At 42.6% G+C, this 11,937-nt stretch overlaps 1 protein-coding gene across 1 annotated transcript; it reads right to left on the reverse strand.

The window, feature by feature from the left end:
* Positions 1 to 6,015: 6,015 nt before the first annotated feature.
* Positions 6,016 to 7,536, reverse strand: LOC311058480 (coatomer subunit delta-like; the record flags this gene model as incomplete). The annotated part of the gene is made up of 1 exon (XM_084075944.1): positions 6,016 to 7,536. The coding sequence occupies one exon, from the start codon at positions 7,534 to 7,536 to the stop codon at positions 6,016 to 6,018; it is 1,521 nt and encodes a 506-aa protein (XP_083932070.1).
* Between the last annotated feature and the right edge of the window lie 4,401 nt (positions 7,537 to 11,937).

Below are 11,937 nucleotides of genomic sequence, written 5' to 3' on the forward strand. Positions count from 1 at the left end.
GGAGCTTGGGTCAGAGGCTCATCCATTGTTGACAATTTGTTTTCTTTGTTAGGGAAAGCTTAGGGTTGATTAATGCACCTTTCGTTTGATGGGCATGACTCAACTCTGAAGGTAATACACTGCTACTCAGTATCTGGATTCAAACTGTGCAGCTGGCCTTTATTGGAAGTGGGAAGAATAGAGAGTCGCACGGCATGTTATGTCCTCCTTTCTTTCCTTAAACTGACTGGCTGGGACATAACCAAAGCACTTGGTACATGTCACTTTTGTTTTAAGTCCTCCATATTGAGGCCTTATGAATTAGTCCCAGAAGTATTAGTATATGTGGAGTTTGCCAAAGAGAAGGACAATTTGGAATATTTGTTGACAGAAGGTTCATGTCTCAGAAGGATGAGTCTAAGGAACCACTTTGACTCTTGATTCTCTCAGAGAGGAATTTAAAAACGGTTCCTGATGCTGTTTCAACATATTATGTAAATGAGCATACGGTATGAAAGGAGACTGCTTTGAAGAAACGTACTGGGTTGAGTCCCAGGTTAAGGCTCTTTCGGGGGGGGGGGGGGGGGGGGGGGGGCGACTCAAAATGCGTCGCTTCGCACCGCGTTTTGTGCTTGCAGATCTGCTACTTTGGATGCTTTTTTGCGATGCTGCAGTATGATCAAGTAGGGCGTTAATATACGGTAAAAAAAAACACAAAGAAGTTAAGATATGGAGATAAGAGGTTTCTGCCCGACAGCAAAGATTTGGAAGTGAGCCAGTGACAGTCTCAGTGTTCTTTGCTTCTTCCTCACCCAAGATGGTGAGATATCATATCTTTGAAACATTGTTTGATCAGCTGCTGCCTTATGGAGCGGGGCCTTCTTTGCCATGGCCATGTGGAGGCAGATTTGTTATGATGCCTTCAGTGCTGCTCTGTTCTCTTTGAATACCTGGTAGATGAAAGAGAGGCTATGATGAAATGTTCCACTATCTCTCTTGTTCCATCTGGAACTTAAGTATTTCTATGAGAAACAAATTGCGAGTTTAATAACAAAGTATTTATTTGTATTCAGATTAGACTGAACATACGTCATACTTTTTCCTCACGCCATTACTCTCTCACTCTCTGTGTGTGTGTGTGTGTGTGTGTGTGTGTGTGTGTGTGTGTGTGTGTGTGTGTGTGTGTGTGTGTGTGTGTGTGTGTGTGTGTGCACACGCACGCTGGCACGCTGGCACGCACGCGCACACACACACACACACACACACACACACACACACACACACACACACTCTCTCTCTCTCCAATTGGTTTGCTCAATCATAGCAATAACGTCAACAATCGCAGCAAACACTGTAATATTATCTAGCAATATATTAGTAACCTACTACCAGACACACTTAAACAACTGTTTTAGAGGCTTGTGGGCTTGAGAGTTCATCACCTCATGTGTTCTTGTTTGCTATTTTACTAGTATCTCCTGAGTAAACTATTTCCCTCTGCAGCCACAGAGGAATGCAGTGCCCCATGATGAGCTATTAGATACAATCCTTCTGATGACCACGGATCAGCTTCTAAAGCTTGCTGTCCATTATGAGGTTGAGTTTAGTGAGAAACGTTTTAAAGTAAGTGTGAAAGTTACTCTGAGTGTTGTACAAATTGATGAAGGCGTGTGACTAGAGTAGAGTATATTGAGAAGAAACAAACCTCACTCTCTGTAGAAGTCTTAGGAGTCTTTTTTAATAATGTTTTAAGATCCTCAGCAGCAGTCAACCGAACAGACGTTTCGGCATGCAGGCCTTCATCAGTGTTACAGAGAGTGCGGATTGTCTCTTCTATATTTGTATTATCCGAATCTGCACCCAGTATATTCAAGAACTTCTCAAGACTGTCCTCGAGTTGAGCGAGCCTTTCGCTTGAATAGAGTAGAGGAACCTCATTTGTCTTCGGCGTCTCCACAACTGCTTAAAAATGAGTTGAGGCTCAAAGAGTTTGCTGTTCAAGAGAAGCAAATGTTAGACAAACAAAAACATTGTAAGCTGCAGGAAAGGCAATTATTGTTGGAACACAAACGCGTGCTAAAAGAGCTAAAACGTATGCATGGTGCCTTGCTGTGCACGTCCTGTCCATTACGAGTCACATTCTCAATTTGATGTCAGCAGATCACATTATAATGGTTCCTCCTTGTGTAGATAAGGATGATGGAGAAATATATTCCTGATGTTGAATGGGTGGCAACCACTTTGAAATGGCCTAGTAATGCCTGGACACTTACTGCATGCTGAAGTGTCTCTTTTGTAGAAAGTATATTCTTCTTTGAAACTTAACCAAAGCACTGACTATGACACTGTTAAATGCATCCAAATAGGGCTTATGAATAATTCTCAGAAGCTTATCGTCAGCATTTTAGGGGCGTTCACAAGTACGAGAGACAAACTTACTGTGTGCTTGCCAAAGAGACGGCAAAAATTGTTAGCAGATGGTGCCCCGTTTCAACATTATTATGCAGACGGGCATAAGATATCAAAGATAGATGAGTTTGTTGTCCTGCATGGCCGATGAGTTCATGTTGACAAACAAGTTCATTTTTTAAGAATAATAGCGTTGAGTGAGTCCATGGTGAGGGTCCTTCTTGGGGGACCGTTTCCCAAAGCCTGCTGCCACTTGTTTTCGATACATTTACTGAGTGGTGGAAAAAAGTATTCCAATTTGTTACGTGAGTAAAAGTATCAATACTGCAATGTAAATATACTATTTTACAAGTAAATGTCCCGTATTCAAAATGTACTTGAGTAGAAGTCCAAAAGTAATGGCATCAAAACATACTTAACGTACCAAAAGTAAAAGTACTCTTTTCAAATGTATAAAAGATTATTTGCAAATATCTACAAGCTCACAATGTGTCGCTTTACAACACGTTGTGAGCTTGTCGGTCTGCTACTGTATACGGTTCAAATTGCCAAAGTGTGTATATAGATCTGAAGTGGTTTTGTAATAATAATCAAAATCTACAAAGTAACTCGAACCAAGGTTTTCAAATATTTGTAGTGGAGTAAAAAGTACAATATTAGCCTCTGAGATTTAGTGGAGCAGAAGTAAAAGTATTAAAATGTAAAATACTCCAGTAAAGTAAAAATCCTCAAATTTGTACTGTACTTAGTTACTTTCTACCACTGATTTACTGCAAATCCTGCCTGGTGTAAACGTAGGAGAGTTTATTTCTACTGTAAGAAGTCCGATCACATTGTATCAGTCTGGGTGCCCTGCTCTCTGTAACAAACTGAAATAGAGTATATTTATCAGTGGTGTAAAATAACTAAGTACATTTACTCAAGTACTGTACTAAAGCACAATTTTGAGGTATTTTTACTTTACTGGAATATTTTCAGTTTTCAGTACTTTTACTTCTACTCCACTATATCAAAACAAAATAGACAAAATATTGTACTTTTTACTTCACTACAATTATTTGAAAACTTTATTTACTATAGTTTCTTTGTAGATTTTGATTATTATTACAAAACATACATTACCCACTTCAGTTGCTATACAGTACATTTCAACCAGTTGAAAATAGCCGATCTACAAGCTCACAATGCGTCGCAATGGGACGCATTGTGAGTTTGTAGATCTGATATTTTAATAATCTTCTAATTCTTTTTACACAGTATTGAAAAACTAAAATAATGAGGTGCATTCACATTTCTTCCCGAGGGATTCTTAAAGGTTACTCTCTACAAGGGTAAAACAGCGACAAGCTTGAAGCTGGATCCAATCCATGTTTAAACATCACAGGGAAAAAACAAAAAAGGAAGAGTGGGCCTGGTTTTAAAATCAGCAGCACTGCGAATTTTGAACTTTTTTTTGGAAGATATTTTTGGGGGCTTTTCTGCCTTTATTTAGAGTGTATAGTGGAGATGGACAGGAAACAGGGAGAGAGAGATGGGGAGTCAACATGCAGCAAAGATCGTCGGGAATGGGACTCGAACCTGCAATGCGCTGTCAGCCTACATTAGAGTTGCCATTCATCAGCTTCCTTTTTTATAGTGTTTCAGTTCCAATTGTGTCTGCTCATTTCTTTGTGTTATCACTTCCAATTTGACTTGTTTAATCCATATATCCTGTATGAGCTCTCTCTCCTGATTGGATAAAATTGGTATCCCAACCTGCAAATGTATTTGCTGTTTAATAACGAGCTGGAGAGACATGGAGACTCCTGTTACTGAACAAACACTGGCAGTGATTACTATCAGATTATAGAGCAATTTAGAACTTATTTTAACCAAAGAAAATCACTTACCCTATACAGTACTTGTAAACCTGGGTTATGGATTAGCATACTGCAGTTTGCTTCATGTTCATTCACTTGTTTGTTCCCCTTCTTAAAGCTGGTTGTTTGTTGTAACACATTACGGTATGTCTCTTTTATTCTCCCTTAAACTGAAGCACCAACTCTCTGCCGTTTTTTTCTACTTGATCGTCTCTGTGCTCTCCTGCCCCTTTAAGCTGAGTCCTACAATGAAAAGGAAAGTGTCTTGAGCCATAGATGGTCTGCTCTGGAGGTTGTCAACTGAACATCTCTCCATCATCTCACCTTCTCCACGGCTCACAGACTCCTTATAGAGCATCGAAGTCTGACATCACTGCCGCTAGAGAGCGCTATACCCCTGGGTCACGGCGGGATTCCCATAGGGGAATCTTAGATCGTGTCATATGTTCCAAAAATATCTAAGGTTAGCCTATGGGAATTCCAATTAAAAAAATAACGCCATGACCCACGGGTATAGTGAGTGACATCAGGACTTTGGATAGTGTTGTTCCTTTTCATGTCCTCAGTTCTTGCTGCTTCTGGATTCCCTCTTATATCCAGCGCACGCCTGTGATCATTCCCACATACAGACATGACATGGGCTACTGTTCAGTAGCCTATGTCATCAATATGCTGAGATGCATTGATACATGCATTGATATATGCATTATGCAATATGCATCCATTCAAAAAGATGCATATGTGCGCACGCACACACACGCACGCACGCACGCACGCACGTCTTCGTACTGAGATTCTTATCTATTCATCCCCTTATATTCTCTTAACCATCGCCAATACATGCCTATAACCATAACCTTTACACTTGTGTTAAGATTAATCCTAACCTTAAATCCTAACCCTAAAACATGCCTCTGGAAAAGTGGGGGCCAGCTAAATATCCTCACTTTCCATAACTTGCAATCCTGACGTCATAGACTGCATGGCTACGTGCGTGGCTAAGTACGAGATCCACACGGGAGCCAGGTCGTTATTAGACCCCGTCTTGTTCTACACTACCTTCTTAGTTTACAGCAGGGGTCTTCAATGTTTTTCAGGCCAAGGACCCCTTAGCTGAGAGAGAGATGACGCAGGGACCTCCGATACATATTGTATACAATTGTGTTGAAGATTAAACATTTTCATAGATAGATTCATAGACTAGTTTGACAGCACTATCATCAGTGTTGTGTAAATTAATGCTTGTGTTAAATGCTTGTGTTTATTTGTTTAACATGATCTTTTCTCTTAATATGTTGGATCCATGTTATTGTGTATTTTCAGACATTTAATCACTTAAACCCTCAATACTTAGTATACTTGACCATTACCTCTGTGCTTGGTCTGCTCGATTTCCCTCTACACCAAAACCTCTTAATATATACCAAATAAAGGCGATCTACAAGCTCACAGGCATTGTGTGCTTGTAGATCTGCTATTTTTGGCTAATGTTTCCCTCAGAATAGGGACACTAGGGTTCAAATGGTTAGTGTAAAAAAAGTTCCAATTGCAAAAAGATTTGGCGGGTCCCCCATACAACATACTCTCACTCCCCTTCCAGTAAAACGTTTGATTTCTTGGGACGTCCGTCCCAAGAGGTCACCCGTTTGCCGTCTTGGGAGTGAGAATGCGTTACCCTGTAGTAACTCTGTAGTAACTCGGTAGTTACTGTACCCTGTAGTAACTCTGTACTTACTGTACCCTGTAGTAACTCTGAGGACCCCATGGTTCACAGGATTTCGTATTTGTCGACAACGAAAGAGGTTTCTGAAGAGAACCTGACAGGAGTGTCTCCAGCCACGTGGTTCACCTCGGTAACCTGGATGTGGCAGTAGTTGCGCTTGGACACAAAGGACACGTTGATGGGGAAGAAGTCGTCGGGGTGGCCGTCGACGCTGAACTCCAGGCTGCCGCTCTTGTTGTTGGCGTCGATGGTTGGAATGCACCACAGGAGAACGTTCAGCCTTTTGTCGTGTTCGCACTCACCATCGTCCAGGTCACCGATCACTGGCGCACCCACACCAGGCGGCACTGGGATGCTGATGAACACGTTGTTGAGCTCGAGGCTTTCTTCCTGCAGCTCATACTCAATGATGACATCACACCCACTGACGCTCTCTGAAGGCCAGCAGTTTATGGTGAGAGGTATGAGTGACTTGTCCGCGGTCTGCAGCCTCCACTTCAGTACCAGCACGTCCTGGTTGAGGGGGAAAGAATTCTCAGGGTTCTTGAGACAAATCGCTGACTCGGCTTTGAACAACTTCTCATCCATCTGAGGATTTGTCTTTAACTCAAATCCCTTGCTGTCGTTGTCGACGATGAGACGGATGCGTTGGTTCTTGTCCTCTGTGACTCGGAGTGTGAGCTTACCCAGCACCTCCATGTTCTGTAAGCCTCCGTCGCGGCTGCACGTCAAAGAGATCGTCTCCCTCGTGCAAAGGTGCACACTCTCTACGTTGGCCGGTGGTGGCAGCCCTTTGGTTGTGTCTGAGCCCCTCCTCCCCACAGCAGGCATAATGGTTTCGCCCTCTGATTTGAGCTTGTCCACAAAATTGTCCACCTCTTTTCCTCTGGGATGCAACTTCAGAGCCTTACTGGTCCCCCAACTACTGGGTCTGATTGGAGCCATCTTGGGTCTCTCAGGCTTCACAATGCTGTCTTCAATGATAGACGCTGAGCTCATGCTGGTCATGCTGCCGCCGCTGAACCCTGACATCTTCTTCCGTTTGGCATCTCTCTTGGCCTGCTCGATCTCCCTGGCCTTTTTCGCCCTCTCCGCTGTGGCCTCTCTCTCTTGGGTTTCTCTGATGGCGAGGAACACCTTCTCCTCCTGGGAGTCCATTTCTGTGAAGGTCAGGATCTGTGCCAGGCTCACGTTCTCCCTGTAGCCGCCCAGGGTCACGATCTCGTCGAAGGCAAAGATCAGGTCAAAACAGTGCCCTGATATCTCACTCTCCTCCAGCACGGAACAGTACTTTGGAATCACACGAGAGAACAGCCCGAGTGTCTCCAAGTCCTCCAGGATGTTGCTGTTCTTAGTGGTGAGGAGAACCATGTAGAGTTTCCCCAGCGGCTGGTACACATAGCGGATTCTGTCGGTCTCCACGAAGGTGTGCTGCTTGCCAGTGTTCATCAGCTTTGGGAAAGCAGCAAGGAGAGCCTCGACGTGCATCCGGGTCATCTCCACAAACTGCCGGGACAAAATTACCTTGCCTGCATTGGTGCACACTGCCGCTGCCAGCAGCACCATTTCTGTTATCTATTCACTTTATTTTATTTTGTTGCTATGGTGAATTGTAATCACACGTTTTACGCTTTGGGAGATAAGATTTTTTTGCTGGTTGACACAAGACCTGCTGCACTGGTGTTCGAATTGAACTTGCAGGTGAGAACCAGAGATCGCTTAACTCAAGCGAAAGCACAAAGTAGTCAACTGCAGGTTTTAGACGCCTTCCATGTCCATAAAAAAGTCTGTCGCTGATATACATTTAGTCTGGTCTGGGCCGTGTCGACGTTGTCTTATATGATGATGTCATCCCACTGATATCACAATGACTCAGCCATATCAATATATGGAGTTTCCACAACAGCCAAGCCTATGGTGGACTAGAGATTCGGCCCTCACACCTACGTCGCATCGCCAATCTCACCAATATGTCTGAGTCATAATGTGAGAGTACCTGTTGTACGTCTGTCGGTGTCCCTTTTGTGCCCAAATGGAGATATCTTCTTCTATTTGGCATGTCGTACAACGCCTCCGGCCGTCTATGAGAGGGATATTTAAGGGTCATGGGATCCAGATCTGCATGTCCAGACAGTTGCTCCTGGGGTTTTCTAGGCTCTGGAGTATGCAGATGTTATTTGTTAGTGAAATATAGTCTGGCTGCATGCTTGCCGAGAAGAACGCTCTCTCACCGATAGGTTGGAGTCGGCTGCCCTATGCAGGATCGGGATGAGGGTTTTAATGAGGTCTGCCAGGGAGGTATATCAGCGTGTATCAGGGGCTCCGGATTCTAGGATCTATGTCGTATTGGAATTGGATTAACGTCATTGACCAACAATAGTAATGTCACTCCGACTTGATTTAGCGCAGGGTTGGACACCATTGCCCCATATGCGGCCCTTGCTGTTGAGCTCGTGGAGAACAGGTGCCTGTAGCGCAGGGGTCTTCAACAGGGGGTCCGGGACCCCTAGGGGGTCCTCAGAGCTACTATAGGGGGTCCGCCAAATCTTTGTGTGATATGATTTTTTTTTTTTACATTAACCACTTGAACCCTAGAATTCCTTTTCTGAGGGGAACATTAGCCGAAAATAGCAGATCTACAAGCTCTCAACGCCTCGCGCTGCGAGGCGTTGAGAGCTTGTCGATCGGCTATTTTTGGCAAAGAGTCTATAGGTGTAGAGGGAGAAAAGAGCACACTAAGTAAAAAAAAACTTTAATCTGAAACACTATTTCATACAATATAGAGTAGGGGGTCCTTGCTTCATCTTTCTCTCAGCTAGGGGGTCCTTGGCCTGAAAACGTTGAAGACCCCTGCTGTAGCGGATCAAAGTGCTATAGAAAAGTTCATATGACCATTAGGTGGTAGAAGGTGGGAGCAAAAAGTCTGCTGCTGGATATAATTATGCCTCGGTGTGTGATTTTACACAGGCGCCTTGAGGGAATTTTATGACATCTGGCACAAACATCACTTGGACTCAATGATGAACTGATAAAAAGAAGGAGGTCAAAGGTCAAGGTAACTGTGACTTCACAAATACCTTCATTAAATTCCTTCGAAGCCTTCATTTATTACCTATTATATCAGTCTAGTTTTTCATTTAAAGTGAAGCGCCACCTCTCCCTTGTTCTGTCTCCATCTCTCTCCTTTCCTATTTAGCTGAGTCCTATACAATAAAAACAATAGTGTCATGGGGGCCACAGATGGTGATCTGCTCAGAATCGCTGTTGTCATCTAGAAACATCTCTTCATCCTTATCACTTCCATGGCTCACTGACTCCTTATTGTCTCTCGCTCCTCTCTTTCATCACTTGCTTCCATAACGGGCTGTGAGGTGGTGTTGTTCCTTTATGTCCTCCGTTCTAGCTCCTGGATTCCCTCTCATATCCAGCACCTGTGATCAATCCCTCATACATATATGTATGTATACGTTATGATCAATGTAGATGCTCAGATGCATCGATGCATTCAGTATATAGAGTATAATGCATTATGCATCGATATATAAACATAATGCATGTATGCGCATGCACACACATGCCCTTGTACTGCTATACTTGTGTTACGTTCCACATAGTTTTGGTTTTGTTGTCTGGGATGTCTGTGTATTCCTCCCCCTGTCTCTCCTTCCCTTTGAACCCATTACCTGACTCCACCTTCCAATCACTCACATTATGCAGTTTTGGTGTTTTTATTTCTTTATTACACCCCTGCTCCCCTTAAACTGTATTATTTTGTATTGTTCTTATTGAACTTTTAATCCTTGTTAATTAACGACTCTTCCATGAAGGAAAGGATTCCAAATAAGCCTGCCGGCTTCTTCCTTTCCTTGCACAGCAGCGTGTTTTCTTTGATATGTATTGTTTCTATATTTTTTTAAACAATATGCTAAATAAACTAAACTAAACATTGCTTCGACCTGTCGCCTTATGTTTGCAGCCTTGTATTTTGATTACCCAGAGCAACCTTTGAATATTTAGATATGTTTTCCTACTAAAATTGTATATGATCTGCCTTGGGACAGGAAAGACAGAGGCCTCTACATAAGCACCACGTAGGCAGAACCTTTGTTAAGCACACTAGGTTAAGGGTGGTTACCACTTATGTATTTGGTATTTGTACTTGGTCTGTGGAGGTCTTTTTTGCAAAACACTCAGCACCAGTTTGGCCAGAGTCAGTCAGTCACACACACACAGCCACTCACTCTCCCTCTCCTTTTGTTAGATTTGCTGTTAAATACTGAGGAAGAACAAAGAAAACATGACCCATTTTTTCTTTTATCATTTATTTGAAATGTTTGTAAACCTCATGAATATTTCATCAGTCACGGGAATGGTGCTTGTGTGTGTGTGTGACTGAGTTTGGAGCCTTGGAAAGCAACTAATTCGACAGCATCAAAAACTAAGTATCAAAACGCTTAAAAGAGTCTAAGCCTAGACTCTTTGGTGTAGCCTACAGTATGTAGAAACATAATGTTGATCACCTACTGATAGCAGGCCCAACAGCTTTGTCTCTGGATTCTATAACTGCAGGCCGGCGGACGGGGGAGAAAGATAGGCATGTTGCTTCAAAATGACTGTTGCTGACTATAATAGATTTTTTTAGAATACCAATCTGTTCAAAATCATTTCTGTTCTACTTAATTGTATTTGAACCATGGAGGTTTAACTTCACAGCAATGGTCCCATCGCGGTGGGAAAGCATCTGTGTGATTTTAGATTTTATCGTCGGCTATTAAAAAATAGCAGATATACAAGCTCACAGCGCCTCACTTTGTGCTAGGCTGCGAGCTTGTAGATCTGCTATTTCTGAACATTTTTGAAAAATCTTGAAAGTGTGAGAACTACTGATTTGGAAGGTCTTAATGGGTTTTAACCAGTCAGCATTTTTGTACTGTCACTTAGTGTAGCAATGACCATTTAGGACAACATCTCTGTGTATAAGAAGGGTTAGACATTGGTGCTCTGGATGTGCTTTAGCCCTGCTGGAGGCTATAGGAGCTATGCTACTGTAATGCTGTTTTTCTGCTTTAATCTTCCTCAATAAATTGTCAACACTTTCCATAATATGACACCACAATGTACGGGTTATCAAAACAAAAGAGATTCCCAGCGTTGATAACAAATCCATATTCAGTATATCTCTGGTCGTATAGGACCATTTTGTTTAGGAAAATGATGTGTCTGTGATTTCAGTGGTAAAACCCCTGAATATGATCATTGTAACAAACAATATGAGAGCGTTAAAAATCCAATCTGGCAGCTGCGGGAGTGAATGAACGAATCTCCATGAAATGTGTGTCAGTGTTTTGCAATAAACATCGGCTGTCACACTGAATTGTGTGCATGTGTTGCCTTCAGTCTGTACACATTTCCAAGGGATTATCCCATTGAAACCGGGAAAGCATCTGTGTCATTTTTTGATTTTTAGCATTGGCTATTCAAAAATAGCAGATATCACAGCGCGTCAGCTTGTACATCTGCTATTTTTTTTTTTTTTATAAAATCTTGAAAGTGTGGGAACTACTGGTTTAGAAGGCATTTATAGAATGGGCCTTTGGTCTTAATGGATTATCTAAAATAACCCTGTGTCTCGTTCAGTCACCAGTGACAATGCTGGCATAACGTAAACTGTTCTGCTACAGCGGATTTACAAGCAACTAAAAGCCCACAGCTATTCATGTGTGACCACACACTGCTGTCCTCATTACCATGTGTAAACAAGAAGGGTCCCCCATCATGTTGGAAAATGTACCTCTTCTGAGGAAACCTCCATTTTATCTGGAGTTTAAAGGATCGATGGAGAAACAAAGCATCTTTTGTTGCTATAAACTCAGCAGGCCTACATGCTGTTAGCATTATGTCAACATGTATTGAGTTTCAGCCTATCTACATTTCCAGCTGCCCCACAACACCGCCCACCCCCCTTCC

The sequence above is a fragment of the Gymnoscopelus microlampas genome (assembly GCF_963454915.1).
Source record: "Gymnoscopelus microlampas genome assembly, chromosome: 13".
Taxonomy (NCBI): domain Eukaryota; kingdom Metazoa; phylum Chordata; class Actinopteri; order Myctophiformes; family Myctophidae; genus Gymnoscopelus; species Gymnoscopelus microlampas.